Source organism: Perca flavescens, chromosome 23 (assembly GCF_004354835.1).
Source record: "Perca flavescens isolate YP-PL-M2 chromosome 23, PFLA_1.0, whole genome shotgun sequence".
NCBI lineage: Eukaryota > Metazoa > Chordata > Actinopteri > Perciformes > Percidae > Perca > Perca flavescens.
The window spans coordinates 4,616,065-4,640,442 of NC_041353.1; the positions used below are offsets into that span (position 1 = coordinate 4,616,065).

The following is a 24,378-nucleotide window of genomic DNA, read 5'->3' on the forward strand; positions in this document are numbered from 1 at the left end:
AAGCTGCCTTGCCTTGAAAAGCATCAATAACCAGCTACCTCATGAGTCTAACAATAAGCAGGGACAGAGTTGGCATTGGGTTTCAGTACAACAAGGTGCAGTCCTTACTTTGATGCCTATATTTTGAGTTTAAACATCTTTCTAAAGAATAATTTTTTCGCTGAACTCATTAAGCTAAAACACTCAAAAGCACCAATGTATAAAAGCTAAACGTCCATGCAAGAACTGATTGAGAGTCAATTCCCAGAGCTAATCTCACTGTGCATCCCCCAGACACACAGGAAGAAAAGGAGGACAGAGTGTTTTCTTTCCCTGATAGGAGTACAAATTGATGAACCCAACAGTAATTGTACGAAGGACAAAGAGTTGGCTGACTTCCCAAAAAGAAGGGCAGTCAGGGAAGGGGGAGCCATTTTCTCTTGTCTAATTTGGATTAGCAGGGAGATAAAAGTGAGAGCTGACAGGAAGTCAAACATCAGAGGAAACAAATGACGTCAAAAGGAAGAAGAAGCCTTCAGCAGCCTTACCTAGCTTGGGCAGTGAGTACTGAACTTTGAAGTAGTCCTGGTAAAATCCCAGAAGCCTCTTGGTGATGTGGAGAGCATAGTCCCCTGCTCCGCTAGAAATTGCGTCTGGCCGAGCGTACAAGCGGATCTAAAAACAAAGCCATAGAAAAAGAGAATTTTATTAGAGATGGATCTAAAAATAAAATACAGAGAGGGGAAATGGAATTAGTGTATGGCTCAGCCCTGCAGAGAACAAATTGGAGTTGAGCAAGGCTTTTATACAGAGAGAGAAATGAAATTTGGCAGAGTTTAATATCAAATCTACAAGGAGACAAACAGAACCGGGCTGATTATTTCAGAGGAAATAATGCAATCATTTATTAAAAGATAATTTTTTGTGGGCATTTTTAGACCTTTATTTTCACAGGACGGATAAAGAATTGAAAGGAGAGAGAGGGGGGAATGACATGCAGCAAAGGGCAGGTTGGAGTCGACCCTGCAGCTGCTGCGTCGAGGCACAAACCTCTATATATGTGCGCCTGCTCTACCAACTGAGCTAACCCAGCCATGAAATAATGCAATCATGTTGAGTTTAGGTTAAAATCTGCAGAGACACGGAAATTAAATTTGAGGGTTTTTTTTGTCTAAATGTCCACATAGTCCAAGAAATGGAACCAGGCCAGAGTTAGGCAGGTCAGGACTACAGGAAGGATAAGTGGATCAGGCCCAGCTCATGTTCAGCTCCCCAGACAAAATAATGGAGTCAGGTTGAGTTTTGGTTCAAATCTACAGGAATAAAAATTGATTTACAGCTGCAAGCAGGTGCTTTAGGTGGATAATAAGTTTTCACAGTTAAAAGTTAAAAAAAAAAAAAAAAAAAAAAAAAAAAAAAAAAAAAAAGGTATTTGGTAACCCTCCGTTCAATGTTTTTTTCCACTGCCACCTCAATTTCTTTCAATACTTCGGTTTCCAGTGCCACGTCAGCGTCTTTCAAGGCTTCTGTTTCTACTGTTGCTGCTTTTGTTTTGCTAAAATATTTATACTGATGGAACAATTGTCCTGTTTTTGTTTTATTTGCCATTTAGTTTTATGTTACTCCATTGTTTTTCAAAAAATTTCTGATCAGCCATTATATCAGTCCTTCCAGAAAAATCCAGAGTTTTTTTGTGATTGTTGCGGGCAAAAATCAGTTTTTCATATTTCATTTTTTTATTTGTTTATATTTATTTTATGCAATGAAATTGCGGGAACTTGCAAAAACTGCGGTTTGATGAAAAAGAAAAAAAAAAGTGATTCCCCAACACCCTGCTTTTTGATGATGTTCACGGCGCGTAATTACGTCACTTCATAACTTCACAACGTCACTTCATAATGTTCCCATGGCAACAGGGGAAAATGGCTGCTCTTGTGTGAAGTAAACAACATTTTTCAACTTTCTGCTAAGATATATGTGACTTTTTTTTGCAACGAAAATGCGGGGGTTATGAAATCATGCAAGCCCCGCATATTTTGCGTGGAAAAAATGATGCATTGAATTATGTGATCGCATAATCGCGTTTTTCTGGAGGGACTGGTATATACAGTATGTTCCTATGTGTGTTCAATTGGTTGGGTCAGTGTAGTCGGCTCAGCTTTATTCAGTTTGTTACGTTTTTATAGCCTGAGTGAAGTTCTGTTTAGTTGACCTTTTTAACGGGGGCTGATCTTACTGCATATTTTCTAAATTGTTTGATTTTTGGCTTAATTAAAAGCTTCTTTCTGAAATTCCACCTGGCACTCCTCGTGTATGTCAGCTCAGTCTCTTAAAAAGGACTGAGACCTGCACTGTAGCTTCATTAGTTTAGAGTAGTGCATGTGTCATGCAAGGGAAGAGTTTTCATGTGGTTTATTTCCGGTTTATTGCAAATCCACACTCCACAAATGAAGTTGCTGACCTTCATGCATATTTTAAAAAGTTTATTTAACATGTTTTAGTGCATGAAAATAAGTTTAATTTTGAGTTAACCTTAAATATACAGTACATCAGTACACATGAGCTGTTCTGCCAAACACCAATCAATAATCAATACAGTCACAGGACTGCAGTGACTTCGCTGGTGACCTCATTGAAAGACCGACATGCTGTGTGTGTGTGTGTGTGTGTGTGTGTGTGTGTGTGTGTGTGTGTGTGTGTGTGTGTGTCCAGTTGGTGGGATGTCCAGGAGATTAAAAAACATTTCTGTGGGTTTCAGACCCCTTCTATAATTTGGTAGAGGATCTGTGGGGATAATAAAGGTCCATTTCATCTTTAGCTATCTTAATACATCACTTCACCCTCTTCTCTGTCACACTGAATCACTCCATCAGGCTAAACCATTACAAAAAGCTACTGGACATATGCAAAGTGTTAGTTCCCATCACAACAGAACAAAATAAGGACACTTTAAACTATGCAATATATATGCAAATATAAGAGTCTGCAGCTATGCTAGCATTTCTGTGAGGCTCATGGGAATGTCTTTAGTCCTGCAAGCTATTTGGTCATAAACCAAAGTATAGGATACCATAAAATGTTGACCTGATGATGGCGCTAGATGAAATGTCAGAGGATCACCAAAGTTATCACAGTTCATTCTGAGGGAAACATAAATGTGTGGTCTAAACTTCAAGAATCCATCCAATCGACATCGAGACATTTCACCAGAAATCACAAATATCAACCTCATGGTGGCGCTAGAATAAAAAAACCTGAGCATCACCAAAGTCAGTAGATTCCTCTGAGGATCGTGAAGGTTTGTATGAAATTCCATGGCAATCCATCCTATATACTTGTCGAGATTTTTGGACCAACTGACAGACTGGCATTCCAATATGTAGAGCAAAGACTTCAATCAGGAAAAAAAGAAAGAAACTGAGTCCTAAAACAACATTTAAATGTTGGTTGTAAACATGTTATAGAGGCTGTGTTTGTAGAGAACAGACAGAGGCAGGGAAACCTGCTGCTGTGAGATGTTCACGGTTAACCTTCAGAAAACACACCAGTGTCCGTATGTGAAACCTTTGCAACATCCGTGCAAATAAAAAAGGGAAAACTTCTCGTGATTGTGCAACTCCTGTCAAAAGCGTTTCACTTCAGTGACTACCAAGTGATTCTTTAAACTGAAGTGTGTGATGGCTACGGACATTTCTGTTACCCGTTTGTTCATTTCGGTTGCCTGTATTATTGGTTTCTGTACGTTTCCTGTGTTTGTATGTTTTTCTGTAGTTTTCTGTTCCTGTCTTGTAATGTTTCCCGTTTTTGTTGGTTGTTCTGAATTGTATAGGTTTTGGTTGATTCCGGTGTTCTCTGTTCTCCCTTGTGTTGTCTCGTGTTGTGTCAAGTTTCTGTGTTGATTTCAAGTTTTGTCTGTTTTTCCCCCGTTTCATTTTGATAGTCTGGTTTTCTGTCTTGTCCAGTTTACTTCCTGTGTTTTCCCGCCTTTGTTGATTGTCCTGCCCCGCCTTAATGTGTTTCACCTGATGTTACCACCTGTTCCTAGTTTGCTCCCTACCTCATGTGTTTAGCCTCTGTGTTCCCTTTGTCTCTTGTTAGATTGTCTTGTGTTGCTTCCCTGTGCCTTGTGTCTGTTCTTGCATGTGTCAATTTGCTCCTGCCTGTGTTTTGCCCGTCAGTTTGTTATTTTGTGAGTTTTCCAGTCTCTGTACTGCCGTTTTTGGTTATATTATTCAACCATCTCCTGCCTGCCTGCCTGCCTCTGCATTTGGGTCCTCTTTCTTCCCCCACTCACCACAACAAAGTGATTCTTTCAGGCTGACAGACACACAGACATTTGCTCCATCTGAGTCAATCTTCTTTTTTCAAAATGAAAACTAATTTGGCAAGTTTGGACAAAAAAAAAAAGAACTGCCGTCTGACCCAATAGAGATCCAACGTCATAACATATTTTCCAACTGCACACAGAGATATCTAAAGCATCGGTTCATTGTTCTGTAAGAAAGAATTGAAACATGAATTGATTAGAATTGCTTAATATTGATAAACATTGATTCAGCTAGTCTTACAATCTGACCTGTAGCGAGGGCGACGAAGAGGAACAGTCAGCAGTCCCGAGAATCATCAGTATTCATTCACTGAGAAGGAAAAATAATCACTGGCTGCCTACAGTGTGCATCACACCATTTGTGCCTTCTGTGTTTGTGTAAAGAAGAATTTATAGAGCATTTAGAGGTTACAGAGGTTAGTTTCTTTCTATTTTTAATTGGATTATGCATTGGAGAGTTCCCAGATTAAGCCCCTCTGAGGTTGTTTTTGCATCGCTCCATCACATATGCACATGCACCTCCACACAAATACGTTTAAAACAAGAACTATGATTGGTCAGCTTGGTTTTTTTTCGCCCATTGGTGTCCGATGCCGACTCGGTCATCATTAAGTAACCACTGCTGTCTATCACAGTGAATGAAAGGATGTAAACATGGCAATTCCACAGCAGTAGCCTTTTCACCCACCGCCTACAATATGACATCTTTTATCTCGTGCAAATATATTTACTTACGTGTACTTTTACTTGTTACTGTAGTAGAGTAAGAAGTATAAAGTAGCATAAAATGGAAATATTTAAAAAAGGTATAATATGCAATGCCTTCCTCAAAAAACAATGTTTAAACTAATACAAAAGTAATCCCTCTCAGTCATCACTTATGACCAGACCTGAACAGAATCTGCAGTTTATTGTTTGTACAGTTTTTTTTCAGCGGTGATCCAGAATCTGCGGAATCTGCTTGGCGGGGAGAGGTCTTTATTCGTTTCAAAATCTGTGAAAAATGCTGCAGGATTCTGTAGAAAGCGCGGATTCTGTGTGGCCCTTCTTACGACCCACTAGAAGTGTTTGGTGGTGTCTGCATACACCCTGCCCCTCTGCCTCGATTCTGTCTTTTAGTGGTTATTTTTGTGAGTGCAGGACGTTTATGGGCATCAACAAAGGGCCTTTTTTTCAAATTTTAAATCATTTGAAAATTGAACCCAAAGTATTATATACCCCAATATCAAAAATCTGCCTCAGGGACCTTTATAATCTGTATAGAAGGCGACACCCACTGTCCTCAGAGCCTCGATTAAGATAAAGAAAAATACCAACATAATAAGATTTCAGTATATAGACAATCCAAATCTCTCTCTCTCTCTCTCTCTCACATATATGAAGAAAAAAGGAACTAGCAGGATGTCAAACAGTTTCCAGGTGTCGCCAAACAGCTAGAGCCTGAGCCACACTACCTCCTCTCCACCATGACAGATCTGTTTTTATATGAGCTGTAAATCTCCTGGAATAATTCCGTGCTTTGTTTGTGTGACAGTTCATCAGTCTGACCCATTAACTACACACAAACGCTGTCAGCTGACGGGCGGTGGTGATGTCACTGATCAATACGCATGCATCAGCTGCAGTGAATGAAAAAATAATCTGCCTGGACATAGCTACAACTGCTACTCTGTGTGTGTGTGTGATGGTTTTACTGTCAGAGAGAGTAACCACCTTACTGTCAACTGAAGGACAACAGAGAACAACTATCAAACACAGCACACACACACACACACACACACAGATCAAAGACATGCTCACAGGCACAAACAGTGAAATACACACATCTTTTTCACATTGGCTTCTGTACAGTCAATATACACTGTAAATCATGTTCTATATGTATCAGCACATCTGTCATTTTAAAGCTCCTGTTAAACTGCACAAACAAAGAGAAGCTTGTTTAGAATGAACATAAGCAGAATTTACAGGTGGCGTCACTACATACAAAGTTAACCGAAAGTTGTCAATCCCTAAATCTCTGTGATGGTTTCAGACCCACTACAGCAGCACGGCTCTTGAGATGGTTGTTGCTAGTGTGGTCTGTCAGTTCCAGACTGAAATATCTTTTATTGTTTTTATATATATATATATATATATATATATATATATATATATATATATATATATATATATATATATATATATATATATATATATATATATACACACACAAACATACATACATACACATATATATATACACATATACACACACACACACCACATACTACTAATTAGAGCTGGGCAATATATCAATATTATATCGATATCGTGATATGAGACTAGATATCATCTTAGATTTTGGATATCGTAATATCGTAATTATTTCGTAAGTGTCGTCTTTTCCTGGTTTTAAAGGCTGCATTACAGTAAAGTGATGTCATTTTCTGAACTTACCAGACTGTTCTAGCTGTTCTATTATTTGCCTTTGCCCACTTAGTTATATCCATATTACTGATGATTATTCATAAAAAATCTCATTGTGTATTGTATTGTTGTGGGTGATTTGGACCTTGAGTCTGTAATAAAAGTTTTGATGATGATGATGTAAATATTTTGTGGAAGCACCAATAGTCAACACTACAATATCGTTGCAGTATCTAAATCGAGGTATTTGGTCAAAAATATCGTGATATTTGATTTTCTCCGTATCGCCCAGCCCTACTAATAATACCACAAATACTAAAATTATACTTTATCACAATCCAGCTCCTCTTCATCCTCCTTTCCCCCTAGCAGGACTGAGTTTTTTAAAATAAAAATTCTTCTTCTTCCCCACATTCTCCTCCCTCCACCAGAACTCATCTCAGAGCACATCAGCCAGCTGAGTGAATATCTGCTGAGAGAGTGGAGGTTTTATTGAAATTGTAGCTTCTTGCGGCAGACTGGCAGCAAGACTTAGTGCTGAATTGAGAATCATCTCCTGAGAATTCCTGAAATGCCTCAAGTCCTCTTCTCCCAGTTGAGGAGAAACCAGGATGCATTACATTTTTCAACGGGGGTGGGGATTGGTGTGACGTTCTCACTTCAAAGTATCATCATATATATTTATTCAATACGTCTCCCAGGGCTGAAATGTGCCGCTTTAACCAAACTAAAACCATGGCACCGTGGATGGCAGTTAGTACAGTCAACTGACAGGGAGTTGGTCCTGGGTTTAAACCCGAACCGCCGGGTTTCTGTGTTCTGTCCATCTTTGTGTGTGTCTAAAAACACGCAAGTCCGCTCAAGTGAAAACTTTAAATTGCCTTGAGTGTAAAAGGTTATTTAGACTGGAGACCTGCTCAGGATGTACCCTGCCTCTCAGCTAATGCATGCTGGGATTCGCTTCAGCTCTGTGTGGCCTTGCTAAGCAGGTTAGAAAATATATGGATGGATGGAACCTGCAAAAGGTGGTCATCAAATCGAGACATGAGGAATATTCCAATATTAGTCCCGTTAGTCAGGAAACTGTCTTTCATGACCTTGAGCGTCCACTTTGTCCAACCTTTGCAATGTTTCCACCAAACCGTTTCCAAATTTGACGAATAACTGTCCTTAGCTGCATGGATTAGTCTAGTTCAAAGCTGTCGAAGAGTGCAAACCTCCACCAAGGCCAATGGTGCATTTACATGCTCCTCGGATGGTCCCATTTCCTGAGTTGGAAAGTCGTTTTTTCCAACTTTGGTGTGTTCATGAGCTTTAAATCTTAATGTGGAAACAACATGGACGCTACAAAGAAGATCTCTTGTGTTTTATTGCGCAGAGCGTTTAAATAAGACATTGATAGCTGTTTCCAGTATTTGCGTGTCAACAAAGACCAAAGGAAACTGATCAGCTGAGCCATGAAATACGATCAAAAATTAGTCCAACACCAAATGAATGCAGCACAAATGCCCTATCTCGCAATGTTAATAAAGTGAAAAATATCTGTGTATCTGCCCCGTGATAAACATCCACTTTAATGTATTCTTCCTTGGCCAATGCTACACCATTTCCCAAAGATTTAAAAAAGATTGGGACAGTAGTTTTTCCCATAATCCTGCTGACAAACAAACAAAAAGTCAAACCAAGCCAAAAACATTACTTCTTTGGCCAAGGTAACGAAATCAAACCCGGCCCCAGATAAAAGTTTATGGATTCAAATACTTGCTGGGGACAGAAAAAGAGAAACAAGAGGCTGCCGCCATGCTAACCTGCTGATGTTAAGCAGTTAAAGACCATTAGTACTGCAGGTATGCGGTCACAAGCCAAAGTGTTGGACAAATGGAAATGTTGGCCTCATGATAGCGCTCAATCAAAAGTCAAAAGGATCAACAAAGTTCTTTTCCTACATCCCGAGGGGAACATGAATGTTTGTACCAAATTTGAGGGTAATCCGTCCAATTGTTATTGAGATAGTTCAAATCAAAACAAGAAATTAATGCCTAATGGTGGCAAAATATCACCAGTCGGTAGGATTCATCCTCTAGGGAACATACAGTGCACGTCTGCACCAAACTTCATGTCAATCCATCCGATAGTTACTGAGATATTTCAGTCCAGACCAAAGTGGTGGACTGACCAACTGACACTAACATCACCACAGCCCCACTGCTGGTGAGACTAGAAATTGAATTGCCTGTATGGCTCACACAATTTCCAATCAGTGGAACAACAGAGCCTCTTTTTAACAGAAATATCATTTATCTTCACTGTTTTAAGTCCAGTGGATCCTACTTTACCATCTGGAATTGGAAAACATGTTAATGAAACACTTTCTTCACACATTCCACTGTGAAATCCTTTCGAGGAGGTGAAGCTAATTATTCATGCTGAACTGCTGGAAAGCTTTTAATGTGAAACAGATTAACAGCAAAACAGCAGCAGATTATCACAAAAAACTGGAGAATAAAAAATAAGAAGGTGTCTTTATCCAAATCTGATCAGACATACAGACCTTTTCACAGAAAATTAGAGAGAAAGACCTGTCTCGAGTAACAGCCGGTCTCTAATTCATTAAAGGTCCCATGGCATGAAAATTTCACTTTATGAGATTTTTTAACATTAATATGCGTTCCCCCAGCCTGCCTATGGTCCCCCAGTGGCTAGAAATGGTGATAGGTGTAAACAGAGCCCGGGGTATCCTGCTCTGCCTTTGAGAAAATGAAAGCTCAGATGGGCCAATCTGGAATCTTCTCCTTATGAGGTCATAAGGAGCAAGGTTACCTCCCCTTTCTCTGCTTTGCCCACCCAGAGAATTTGGCCCACCCATGAGAGAGAGAGACATCATGGCTTTCAAACGAGCAAAGTGGCAGTTGGTCAAGGCCACCCCCACCCTCCATCTTGCCCCCCGCCACCCCCACCCTCTCCTCCTCAACAGCTACAGACACAGAAATGGCACATAAGGAAAGCTCATTGTGGGACTGGCTCTAGTGGCTGGAATTCTGCACCAAGGCTGAATTTCGGGAAAGAGACTTCAGATACAGTATTAGGGGACCACTAAGGTCTATATAAAAGAGACTTCAGATACAGTATTAGGGGAACACTAAGGTCTATATAAAAGAGACTTCAGATACAGTATTAGGGGACCACTAAGGTCTATATAAAAGAGACTTCAGATACAGTATTAGGGGACCACTAAGGTCTATATAAAAGAGACTTCAGATACAGTATTAGGGGACCACTAAGGTCTATATAAAAGAGACGTCAGATACAGTATTAGGGGACCACTAAGGTCTATATAAAATAGACTTCAGATACAGTATTAGGGGACCACTAAGGTCTATATAAAAGGATCCAAAGAGCACCATGTCATGGGACCTTTAAGGGAAATAAATTCATCAGCCACTGTGAGAATCCACAGAATGTCCACACTCCCAGTTTTTCATCATTCCATGCACAGGTTCCCTCTTGCATGTAATAAAAATGTCACTAATTTTAAGTTTATCATTTTAGGGGATTTGCTTACTATACATTCCGTCTCTTAAAGCCCCCCTACTGAAAAAAAGCCCAGTCTGCTCTGATTGGTCAGCGTTTCCGGGTCTTCCACATCTATTGGGAGTCTCTGCACGACTGTAACGGCACTTTAGCTGAACTTTCTACCAATACTTAGTACAGTTGTGACATCACAAGTTGTGACATCACAACTGTACAGAAGTCCTGACGGCTAGTCTAAGGGCAATTTGTGAATACGGGCTGTGTATTTCTGATGGTTTCTCTCTGGTTGAGTGTTTTATTACTTTCACAGTATTTATATCGCACCTCAACCTGCTTTATGATAAAAAAAATAATCTGTAACACTTTACTTGAAGGTATCTACATAAGAGTGACATGACACTGTCATGACACAGTCATGACACATGAACCCTAACCATAACTTGTCATGACAAAAACCGAATGACACTTACTAAAAGAAGCGTTATTTCATAAAAGTTAATGACTTGATTAAAATGTTTATGACACGTTCATGACAGTGTCATGTCACTCTTATGTAGATACCGTCAAGTAAAGTGTAACCAAATAAACTTTTTACAATATGGGACCTTCAAAAATACCTAATCTTTATATACTGTATAGCAAAAATACCAAATTTAAACCGTGCAAAGACAATGTGCAGCTTTCAAGGAAAAATCCAGAATGAAAAAAGCAAGTAAAGATCTGGAAAGTGCAGGTAGAATAAATAAATTACTATATACTATTATGTCAGAAGACAGGTTTCTAAATTCTATATTTAACACACTTGCTCCAATAAACATATCAACTCTAAGAAGCGAATGTTTTAACCGGTACCCTTTAAAATAAAAGTCTCAGCAACAATACTTCACATGTAAAAAACAGATTGAGTTTACAGCAGCAGGGATGAGCTCCTAGTTAGTTCCAATACTTGATTTTAAAAAGGACTGTTCAGGTACACATAAGCCGACACGTCTCAATCTTTTATTCTCACCAGGAATTAACTAAATCAGTCCAATCAGGCAGTCAGTCAACTTGAGGAAAGAAAAAGCAAAAGGTGACATTTTCTCCTCTGAGCTGAAGATTATTCAAACTTTGGGCAATCAGGGCTCGTAAAGGGCAGATAAATGCTCAAACACTTTACTCAATTAAAACTTTTCTTCTTGCTTCTCCTCATTTCATCTATCTCCTTTACCTACTCCCCCTCCTCTCCTCTCCTCTTGTTATCTTTCCACTCGTCCGTGACATCTCTCGCTGCGTTCTGTCGCTCCGTCTGTCGCCCTTGGATGATGGATGGGGTGATGGACGCTCGGTTGCCACGGTAATTTGATGGATGGTTTAGCAACTGATACGAGTGCCGGGAGAGCACAGCAACACACAGTAGCACACTCTCCTCCTGGCGTATGTGGGTCCTTGACTTTGAGATCAACAGACCTCAGACAGTCACTACTCCCTCCATAACAAACACTGCTGACCCGTGTCTGCAGCGCCACACATCTGTCCAATCGTATCATCACTTTGGCTGACGCCGCCGCTGTGATAAAGAGAGACAGACCAAACCAGAGCAAGGGTAACCGTCTCTCCGTCAATGTCAACAGGCCAAAAGAGATGATTGTTGACTTCAGGAGGAGTGGAGCGTGAACAGAAAACCAGCAGAATGCCACCTTATCCAGATAGAAACAAAGCCCTGCCCCACTTCCAGAGTAGTCTACGATATGAAGTCTCATGAAACACAGACAAGCAAACCCGTTCACAAGCTTGGGCAGTGGGCGGTCAGCGTTAAATACGACACAAAAAGCACCTTCAGCGTGTGTGTAGAACGCACCGGGCAGAGCAGCAGCTACGCGGCATTTGAAGGACGTAGTATGAAGAATGACAGCAGTAGCGAGTAGTACGAAAGCCCGAAATTCCGCACAGGGAGGTTGGTTGGGGGGGGGGGGGAAGGGTCAAACAACACAGGACTATCACCACGGAGACTGGGATTTGTGTCTCGCATGTCACGTTTCCTAAACCTAACTGTCGCTTTTGTCTTTTCCTAAACCAACTATCCCGTTCTTGTCCCGCTTGTCATGGAAACGTACCTTTTTTAAGCCCACCCACGATCTTTTCTTTAACCTAACTGCGTCAAAAGAGACACCAGTAGTCCTGACGTTTAGATAAAGCGTGTATAGCCATGATGCTAAAGGAGACTTTTGGCGCCAATAACAACGCCAAAGGCACCTGACCAAGCGGCCGTATTTTACGAGATGGGAGTGAGAACGTGTTGGACAAGCCGGGTTATTCAGCTCCCTGTATACACGAGTCCAACATTACCCAGGTCGCTAATTGTGTGCGGCTGTGCAGGTTGTTCTTTGACTCCACGACACCTCCATCACTCCGTCACTTCAAAACCGCGTTTGGTTTCCGACTAAATTATGCGAAGAACGCATTCAAAACATCTGTGCATTATAAGTGTATCGCAAAAGAAAATTGGTATTAATCACATGCATGTACGTACAGCATGAGCACAGCTGTGTGCTATTAATGATAAATCCAACACACTCCTTTACATAAAGAACCCCCCCCGAATCAACCATACATGGAAAACTACTTCTCACAGTGGCACATTTGCCTAATTGATACAAATTAATGAAGTAGTCCAAAACTATGAGCTATTAGTTGTTTTTGTTGTAATAAATCAAGTAAATTCTGTACCAAATAATTTCCGTACCAAGTTACAAACAAATGGTTCAACAAATAAAAATGTTCATTTAGCAAAAGTATCTATTTTATTTGTAAAATATTTCTTACTACTGGATATTTTCACTCAGTTTTAGTTCATTTTCTATTTAGTACATTAGTACTGATACCGGTTCAAAAGAACAAACAAGGTGTGCTTACTTTGAGCTTTTCATAAATATATAAGGATCCCCTGATTCTTCTTTTTGCTGCTTAACAAACTACATAAAGTACAATAATTAAAAGGGACAGTTCATCCCAAAAACAAAAATACATATTTATCAGTCTAGATAGTTTGAGTGAGTTAACCAGTGTTAATGATATCAGCTGTAGAGATGTCTGGCATTTCTCCAATTTAATGGAAATAGATGGCAATCGGCTTGTGCTCAAAGTGCCAAAAAAAAGACGTTTGAAAAACTAAACAGTAATGTCTCTTTCCAGAAATCCTGACTGGGTTACTCAAGATAATTGAGTAATGAAGATAATTAAGTAACTGAAAATACAATAACATTCACTCAAAGAAATACATAGATTGAGAGAAGTTTCCTAACTAATTTTTGGCTTCCTCACTCAAATAAAAGTTTACTTCTGACTGAGGTTTCAAACGTCTATGATCTGTGGGAGTTCACCCAAAGAGTCAGAATATGCTGATCAGAGAATTCAATGTTAAAGTCAGAGCCTGTAGACGATGAGAAATAGGACGTGTGAAATAGGTGTGGGTGTTTCGATGCATTTCATACTGCACCAGTACACTGGAAATCCGGAGTTCTCGCGAGAGCACAATCTTAATTTGCTCAGCGAGTTACTCTGGCATTCAGTTATGATGCTCATTAACTATGCCCTTGTAGCCGAGCTGCACTAATCACATCGTTGTATCTGATATAGGCGGGCCAGAGGCGAGCTAAACAGATGACGACAGTCATTAGTTAACATTGGAAGATGGCTACGGATGAACACCAGTTGTTTGAAACGGCTTTGGCCGCTACGATGAACGAGTTCGACTTGGCTTTTTATCTAAAAGAGGAACAGAAGACGGCGCTCCAATCGTTCCTTTGCAAGAAGAACGTTTTTGCCGACCAGTTACAGCAAGAGTTTAATCAACCAGTTAGCTCCGCTAGTAGCTAAGCTCTGGATACGTCACCCCGTGGATTGTTGTGATTGGTCGTAGTGTTATCCAATTGCGTGCAGTGAGATTTTCAAATGCATGCTTGGTGCCGCCCCTCGAGTTGGGCCACTTTCATTACTCAATGCCAGACCCTTAATCTTTGGGATTTGGGTCTGGATTTCCAGGCTACTGCACCAGTGTGTTGCCAGTGGGTTTTCCTTCTCACATTGTTTAATGGGAGTTGGTGGCCTGATGACATAAAGCTATCCAATAGGAGAAAAAGGCAAAAAGGAAGGGGAGAAAATCTATTCTGTGCGGCACAAAAAACTTTTTAAATGTCTTCTGCTTGCTCCTGAAATTTATCCTGGAAGGAGGATAAATCAAAGGGTTATTTACTTGGCAGTAACTCAGTCAGTAGGGTTGGGAACCAGAGGGTTGCTGGTTCAAGTCCCCATACGGACCAAAGTATGGTGGTGGACTGGTAGCTCGAGAGGTGCCAGTTCACCTCCTGGGCACTGCCAAGGTGCTCTTGAGCAAGGCACCGACCCCCGAGCTCCCTCACTCTGACATCTCTCCATTAGTGCATGTATAGGTACTGAGCATGTGTGTGTAATTCAGGCCTGTGTGTAATGTGTATAACAGAGCGAAAACATTGTAATTTCCCCTTGCGGGATTAAGTTTATAATATTATTATTATTAAGGAGGCTTTGATTCCCAGGTCAAAACATGCTTGAAACCCGTAAATGAAATCAGCCTTTACCGTTTACATCACGTCACAGATGTCCCATAAATCAGGACAATGCTACATGTCTAATCCAACACATTTTCACTCCCATCACATCAAAATGCTACGTCCGTAACGAGTTTGTTACGGACGCAAAAAGTCTCCTTTAGTGTCATATTTAGACGCTCTGGGTCGGGACACTTTTGGACAGTTAGGTTTAGGAAAAGATTGTGGGTGGGGTTACAAAATGTACGTTTCAGTGGCAAGCAGGACAAGAACCCCAGTCTCCTGGTGGTGACCCATCCACCACCACAACCAACCTCCTTAAGCTATGTTCACACTTTGAGTCTTTTTTTTTTTAAGCCGCATCTGTTTTACATTATCCTACGGAGTAAACCGTTTTTTCAAATGGTTTCAGATTGTTGAAAAACACAGAAACATGGTGCATGGTTTGGTTTTTGTGTACAAATCATTGCTTATATAATAAAGTTTGAGCAACACTTTGTCGGCCTATTTTTCATCATCTGTTCTTCAATGTATTTTCTATTTGAGAGTTTTTCTCAAAGCTGGGTACTGGGATCAGTTTGTTAGCAACTATCTACACACCTGCAGCCCCCATCACACTTTGCCCACAGCTCTTGGGAGACGCACTAATTTAAATCTATGTTGTTAAACTTTAGTTTAAATAAAGGGTTTCACATAAAAAGTAAATGTTAAAGTGACCTTTATCATTTTAAAGTCTGATACATCAACAGTATATCATCATTATGACATTAATGTGACCTTTATTACCATTATAGGATGTTAATGTGACATTTAATATCATTACAAAAAGGTAAAGAAAGACTCCCTGATTTTGTTACAGCCACACAAAATCCCAAAAAACGTTCTACCTGCCGATCCAGAGAGGAACACTCACTGCGTTCAGCCATGTATCCTAAAAATGATGTTCCCATACAACTAAACCGCATTTTCAATTACGTTCCGAGGGAAACCCATTTTATCACAGATAAAGTTTGTTTTTGTCCCATCACAAATACGTTTCTAATCAAAGGTCAGGTTGGATAGATGGGTCAAACAAACAGGACTTTCACCCAGGAGACCGATGCTCGTGTCCCGTGTGAAACCAAAAGTCAACGGTGACTTATTTTAACTTGACATACTCCAAAAAGAAGAATTAGGATTTGTCAGTTGCGATTTGTAAACAGAACATTCAAAGTTCTGCTCGCCAGCGGGTGAAATTTGACCCCAGATTCACTCTCGTTTTGGAACAAGATTCTGTGTTTTGGCTCTCTAGATTTGCATTTTTTTCCAACTCTGTGTCCAGGATTTTCAGAGCTTCCTTTTGGATGCGTGTTTACGATGCCCAAAAACGTCCCGCACTCACCAAAATAGAAAGAGAAAATACAGGCAGAGGTCAGGGTCTCTTTAGAGACTCCGTAGAAGTGTGGCAGACAAAAACCTGTCGACTTTCAGATTCACAGCGGCAATTACCTGGCAGATAAACACAGTCTTTGCTTTCGTGACGCTGAAAGTTGGTGGAATGACAGAAAATGAAAGAACAACAAGCTAAACGGCTGCAAGATGGAGGTTTTATTAAACCACGAGCTGCTCAGTGGGTCATCACACACTGTTTGTTGGTTTGTTTGTAGTCTGTCAGACTTTAATCCTCCCTGAAGGGAAAACGGCTCATTACAGGAACAGAGATTCTAACAGAGACAATACAAAAAGACAAACAGCTGTTTTCGAATGAAAGACTCTTCCAAAAAAGAAAAGACAATTTGAGCTGACAATGAAGCCTGGACGTGTCCCAGACTAACTGAAGATCTGTTTGTGCAGCTCAGATCATCTGAAACCTCGTGTTGTGTTAACGTGAGAATATTGAATTTTGTTTACAACCATAAAAGCCGTTTAAAGTGTTAATACCTCCATTTGTTTTAACTTTTTCTGTATGGCCAAGAATGCAGAGCCTAGTTATTAGCTATTACTATTGAAGGATCCTAGCTATTACTTAGTTCTCTGCTGCCTTCTATATCATGATTACCGTGTTGAGGTTATCCCTATACGTGTAAAAAAACACTGCACACTGATTTTTGCTCTGCAGGCTAAGTTGCATCATTTATGCAAAGACTAAATTCCTGCTTTGGGAAATCTCCAGCGTGCTGACTGATGCTTTTCTTTCTGCATTTCTGAGGAGGATGGAAGGATGAATGTTTCTGTCAGATGAAGCTGTTGAGTGGTTATGAGAAATACGGAGGGATGTTTTTTTGTTTTTTTTCTCCGGTCATATAAAGCCTTTTCTTTCAGTGGTTTTGGAGGAGGAGGATGGAGGGATGGGAGGATTAATGTTTCAGAAGAAGCAGCTCTGCAAACAGACGTTTCCACTGCCTTCAGGCTCAAACAAGGATTTTAATGGGAGAGAGATGCTTCAACAGAGACACAAAGTATCCAGCAACGGTTTGTTAATAGGGAAATATGCATGTGCTGCTTCCTGGATCTTTTTCATGCCCTGCACACTTTGTCTGTATATAAGCATTTTTTTTAAAGCGACAATGTCACTATTAGGGATGTCATCATACCAAAAATCTAGTAGTCAGTAGCGATGCCACCGAAAGTACACAATACCACGGTGTGCGATTAAAAAGGAAAAGGTACAATACTACATTCTACATACAGAAAGCGGAAGGTAACAAAATGGAATTTTGAATTTCCAGCAGCACCTGAACAACAATCCCGGAAGTGGAACATCATGGATCTAGACTAAGGTTAACTTAACTGACATTATAGAGGTCTGCTAAAACAAGCGCTAAAGTTAGCTAATGTCAGCTATCGTAGCTAACTTTAGGCTGTGACAGACAGAAACTATTTCAGGTTTGCGAGCTCCAGGTGAAGTTGGTAAAGCCGCTGCTGTGTGTATCTCTCTCTCTCTCTCTCTCTCTCTCTCTCTCTCTCCCCTCTCCCTCTGCCTCTCCCTCTCCCTCTGCCTCTGCCTCTCCCTCTCCCTCTCCCTCTGCCTCTGCCTCTCCCTCTCCCCCTCCCTCTCCCTCTCCCCCTCTCCCTCCAGAGGGGGAGTGGCCAGCGGCTAGAGGGCAAAAGCCAATGTGTGCTTCTTTTACCAAGAATATCTTTTGCATTTCTTATCCAAACAACATCAAACTTGGCATTGCACTTACCCGTGCCCATAGCAAGACACCTGTCAAGGTTGAAATCCATCAGATTAACGGTTCGAGAGATATGCGCTTAACACCCACACAGACAGACAGACGTTCCTGCAATTTATAGATAGCTAGAAATGGCTTTCCAGAGATGATTTTATTGTTTGTAATTGTTTTCTTGCAACTTGATTGGATTTAATTAATCTGCAGATTTAATTTGCCAGTGGGAGATTCTTTATTTGAGATCCCTGTGTGGATGGCTAAGTCATTTTATATAAAAGGTTTGTGCTCTGAAAATTTACAATAGCAGCATCTCTTGGGTTAAAATATTCTTTTCTAATCAACAGTTTTCATGATATCTTGCGAAATATGACATTCTATTTCACGCTGTGAAACAGCAACCGGTCATTGTTACGTGAAGGTCATGACAGTTAAGTAGGAACCAAAAGGACTGGTTAAGATTAGAGAAAGGTTTATGTCTTGGGTTAAAATAAGTACTTAAGGGACACATCTACTACCACAACTTCCTCGGTATGTTTGAGCTACAATACTACGTGCTCTTGAAATACATATATGCAATTCCGTGTTATAGACCCAATCCCAAGGTTTGTTTACAATAACTTCCGGGTAGAAAATTCTTGCGTCCCGTACATACAATTTATAGCGCTGAGCAAATGGGGATAAGGAACAACTGGATCTACTCTCATCTCCATCGAAAACGCATGTTTGATGGTTTCATATGTTAACACTTTGACTAACGTTAGCTTGGAGAGCTAATTTACCTGTTGGGCCACAGACTAAAGAACATGACTCCACCCAAACTAGCAGTCAGTCAGACCGGTGGTGAAAGGTTGCTGTTCCTAATGCTAGATTTGGTTTATCAAAGACAATAAGCACAGCAGAGACAACAGAAAAGTCGGATCTCCGTGTTTAACTATACGTCTGTAAATGTTATAGTTATGGCTGAAAATGACAACAACATAACTCTGCAATTCAAATCAACTGCCAGTTGTCTACCCGGAAGTGACTTTTGTATTATCACAATGTCACGATGATTCAGTCTTTACATACAAATTACAGTGCATTACTTTTACATAGGTATGTATGTATGAACAGCTGAGAACAGTCTGTTCTAAAATAGTCCATGTGGATTTTTCCCATGTTAACGCAACAGACAGTTCACACAACCTAATTAATATATTCATACATTCAAATGAAGTAAATCAGGACCGAGACAGGTCACAGTGTTTTCGAATTAACAGTGTGCAGTAATGGCAGGCAGCAGCAGGTATAACTCCCTCTCCAGGGAGGAAAAAGCCAGGAGAATAAGCACTTTACTTTAGCCATTAATTGACTTATTACAGAGTACTGTAATGATGCATATGGCATCACCCAAAATGCGAGTGTTTGGAAGAGGCTTAATGTCTGTAAGTAATATCTTACAGAGCAAGTGTATGAATTACCAAGTAATTCGCTAATCTCTCATATCTTGGAAACATCAGCTTTAAGTAGTGTCGGCTGGTGGGAAATGGGAGCACATCTTGATGTTCTGGAAAATCCATTAATATCCATTATCTGCACAGGCATATAGTGTGCAGGATCGCGGGGCTCACACTGCACGAAGCACACTGGACCAATCATTCTATCAGAGGATTAACATATAGATATATATGATATATACAAAGAAAGATGAAGCAATACATACTGAAAGCAGACACAAGAGTGAGAGGAATGGGTACCCGATGCACAACCACAGATCCAACAAATCAAATCAATTTTAAATTACATTTTGTATCTTATCATCACAAATGTATCCGTATCATTTTTGTATCGGATTGCAGACCGTGCATCCAGAATCGTATGCAATCCTCACACAATCCTCTGCACACAATCAGAAGACCGACTGTAGGAAGAACGTGCAGACATCATGACAGCTAGATAGAGAAAATATATTTCAAAATGTCAATGTGCTGCACTGAAAGGAGAGCAATCGCACACCTGTAGAGTCCATAGCACCTGAATCCGAACCAGAGTTACAACGTGTAACCTTTGTATTCATCTCTGATGAATTTGAAATAATGGAAGCGGTACTTTTAAAATTTTAATTATGGAAAGGACAAAAAAAAAAAAAGATTAATGTATTCATTACAGACTAAAACTTAAACGCCTGACTGATTCCACCCTAATATCACTCAGTGTAGGAGACTGGTGATGGTTATAAATGACCCAGATATGATTTGTCATTAAAACAGCAATTCACCAAAATTATCTTTCAGTAACAAGGAGGCACAGGCGTGTGTGTGTGTGTGTGTGTGTGTGTGTGTGTGTGTGTGTGTGTGTGTGTGTGTGTGTGTGTGTTTTGGAGTGCTGTCCTTGGGTGTCTGGCAGACTAGATGGATGAGCTGTAATTACACTGATAGAGAGATGATGGGAGGAGGGAAAGAAGAAAAAGAAGAGGAGGAGGAAACAAGGTTGTGCATGCATTTGTCCTTGTATAGGAGCGTTGGACGCGTGCGTGTGCATATATTTAAATGTTATGGTCGTTAAAGCATGATGGGATATCAGCCGAATACAGCAGTGGAAGGTTTTGACTTTCAAATCAGAATCATAACAGACATGACGGACACGATAAACCGTGTGAAACGTAGAAACAAAAGTGATACAACAGCCAAGGTTCCAGGTGGAGCCGATTGTTAGCTTAGATGATTAATAATTCATTTGCTTTCAAACCGTGAGGCAAAGATAGGCTATTGCACGAGGTGAAAGGGACAGGTTCATGCAGGTGTTCTAAAAATACTGGAAGTCATTCATTGTGGTTTGGCTGCTGATCAACACGGTCAGCAGCAGCTGTGCCACAATTAAAGTACTTTAAAAACCTTAGTGACCAATCACTGCAATTTGTCCTAAATCACACTCATGTTTAGAGTCATAGCTCTGTAAAACCTGAACACAGACATGATACACACATTGATTCAGTGCAGCTTTCCCTTTCAGAGGGTATATTACCTTTACTGTCCATTGCTAATAATCATCCATTAACCTGCTTAGAAACCATAGAAAAAAGGTGCTCCTTCTAACTTCACAACTCGCCTAAGAACCATCGTGTTTTTAAGTTTTCTTGAGTTTTAACGTAATCCATGTGTTTCGAAAGTGTTCCCTCCATTGAATGGGCGTTATGAGGTATGGTTATCAGCCTCGCAGATATGGGTCAGAAGAAGCCTGCTACACCTATCACCCTCAGAAGGCCGTCACCGTAACGCATGGTCAGGACCCCTTGGCGATTTCAAACAAATCTAACATTACTTGGTAAGGTTTACAACAACCAAACATGGTTAGGTTTAGGAAAAGATCGTGGTTTGGGTTAAAATAACTGTTTGTTATGCAACTTCCGTTTGTGGTCAACGTTACGTCAGGAACGTTACATAGGAAAGTTAACTCACGTGACTTAGACTACGACCTTACCAAAAAAAAAAAAAAAAAAAAAAAAAAAAAAACGTTTCACACAGGACACGAACACCGGCCCCCTCTGGTGTGAGTCCTGTGTTTGTTTGACCCATCCACCACCCCAACCTTACGTGGAATTTGAATCTTTATACCACGTCATCTGGTGGAGGTCGAACGGTTGCTCTGAGCATTTAATATTGACGGGGATGGGGGATCCAGCTTACCAATGGCTAATTAAGGCCTACTGAGCCGACTAGGAGTTACATTAGGGCCCTGCAGCCTCATATCTATGGTAGTGATAACTGATATGCCAATTTATTCAGCTGATAACATTCAAAGCGGGCGAGTAATCCAGTGATAGTTGTCTGTGTATCCATGGGTACACTGCCAACAGGAGCTGCTAATAGATAATTTGGCATATTTTCAATGCTTCCAATGTGCCAAAATGTAAAGAAATTGAGGCTAAAACAAAGCGGGGTCCGCAGCGGAACTCACTGAATCCAAGTATATTTTAAATATATTTTAATGTTATAGTAGTTCCAAAACTGGGAGCACAATTGTTTCCTAAAAATAACTTGGATAAAGAAAGAAAAAAAAAAAAAAAAACATGGGGACACTACCGATACCTGGATTAGTGCCACTGTCCTCTACCCATTCATATACAAATATTTGTTCTGTGTTGAAAACCTGTGGGCACAGTTTTCTCAATTTGGGCTGAGGGGGATTACAACAGTGTCACAATTTGAAAACCTCTGATCCAAACCCGCACGTATATGTCCCCATATTTGGCAGTCACATATGGGCCACATGAGCTGGCAGAAAAGGAAGTAATGAAACCACGTCGACCTCTGTACAGAAGCAAGTTAATTATCTCGAATCAAGATACCGCACTGTTATCTCGAGTTTGCATCTTAATTACTGTATTATTCTGAGACAACAAAAGCTGCTATCTGACTTTGTTATATCATTTGCAGGCATTAAAACTGTTAGAGATTTTGAGTCATTCATTATCTAGAGAAGGAGAATTCATTTATAGTATTTCGAGCCATTTGTCCTGATTATATAATCACTTAATTAAGATAGTTTCTGGAAATATAAAGCATTGTTTTCATGTGATAAAAACTTGAATGTGTCATTTTATCAACATGACAACTAATACCTGTCAAACTTAGCTAAATACACAACGCCTGCTTTGAAACCAGAAGAAAAAGGTGCAAATCTAGGCTAAAACAAAGCAGGGTCCACAGTGTAACCCACTGAATCAAAATGTTCTATTGACTGTATTTCCCATAATTAGAGCATGATTATCTCCCAGATAGGACTAAGCCCTCTTCGCACGGGACTAGTATTACCTGGGGACCTCTAGTAATTTGTAGCGATTGTGGAGGTCGGCATCTGGATGATTCGGGGTCGTATTGGCTGCGTTGGCAATTATAAATTAAAGTTTATTAGTCTTGACATGATGTCTAGCGGGTAAGGTCAATAAATTTGTGTAAATAAAGATTTTGCTCATCAACAAACACAGATGTGTGGGGGTCATTTTTAAATCACATGAGGTCACCTGGTAATACTAGTCCCATGTGAATACCATCAATCTGAACTTTCTGTGTTGCACTTTGCATTAGGACATTCACATTACCGAAGGCTAACTCCGGACTCGGTTGGCACACAGATTCAATGTGTACTTTGAATGCTAATCATTTTGGTTTTTAAGGACTGGCAACTTGAAACCGCTGATGATTTTATAGTGTAAAATGAATTCCTGGCTATGCCACCGCTACTAAAAATCAACAGAGAAAATATTTAGTGAATCAAGATTAGGTTTCACCTAGGCTAACCACACACACACACACACACACACACACACACACACACACACACACACACACACACACACACACACACACACACACACACACACACCTTAACATTAACACATGCTGTCTAAGGCTGGATCTGTACTTCATTGGATAATGTTACTATACCAACAAGTACTCCAAACCATATGGCGATATGAGTTGTTTGAGCCCTACCCTTTTATAAGACCCACAGGAGCGTTTCATAAATTAACGCCCATAGTGGTGGCGGAAGGACAACCTCATTTCTCAGTTTGGTTAGCTTTAGGCACCAAGACTTCTTAGTTTAGAAAGAATCATGGTTTGGGTTATAATCATAGACAGTAAAAGAAATGGACACAGCGACGCCATAAACTTTGACGGAGACCAGTGAAGTCGATTAGAAGCACTTTTCCGATGTGACATGAGAACCTGTCTGAAAGTTGGAAGTCTTCTGGTAGCTGTGCCAAGAGAAATCTCAATCATTCCCAATCTTGCAGAGACAGACAGCGTGAGTTGGAGCTGTCCATGAGCGTAGGAGCAGGAGCAAAACGTTGCTGAAATATTTTGTTGAGATGCTTTCATGGACTCTCTATGGGCTTCTCCCTTGACTGTATGATGCCTCCATGTTCCCCCGATTGCCTGCAAGCTTCTCCTGACTATACGGTAATTTCTCTACTGGGCGACAGAAAGTCACGTGGCTTTGACACACTCGTTAGCCTATTTTTACAAAAACATCTGCTACGGGGCCATAACGTGAGATGCAAGGTAATGGAGCCTTTTACACATTGTCGTGTTTCTTTAGAAATAAACAATGGACAAATAGAGTCTTTAAACGCTTCAGATGTGAAGTTATTCGCAGTCAAAGTGACGCCAAAATGAATGGAAGTCAATGGAATGCTAACGGGAGGTGATGGCTTGTTAGCCTCAGAATCTCCACATAGGAGGTACGCTTTCTGGATGCTTGTTTACCCCTCCTTGGTTATAATCAGAAGTTACCTTACTTCCTGAAAGTTATGCATGCGACTCTGAACTTGACATTCGTACGTTGTTAAAAACTGTCCGTTGACTCAAACCCCACTCTTCCGGGTGAAAGTCCTGCGTTTGTTTGACTCACTAGAGGGTGACGCCACTAG

The 24,378-nt window shown here is 40.4% G+C and overlaps 1 protein-coding gene across 4 annotated transcripts in view; it reads right to left on the minus strand.

The window, feature by feature from the left end:
• The window catches only part of LOC114550090 (thyrotropin-releasing hormone-degrading ectoenzyme), a 229,183-nt gene that overhangs the window by 167,645 nt on the left and 37,160 nt on the right, over positions 1-24,378 (minus strand). For all 4 annotated transcript variants that reach the window (XM_028570598.1, XM_028570597.1, XM_028570595.1 and 1 more), the window contains one exon: positions 528-654. In XM_028570598.1, the coding sequence (XP_028426399.1) occupies positions 528-654 (127 nt within the window). The remainder of the gene's footprint in view (positions 1-527; positions 655-24,378) is intronic.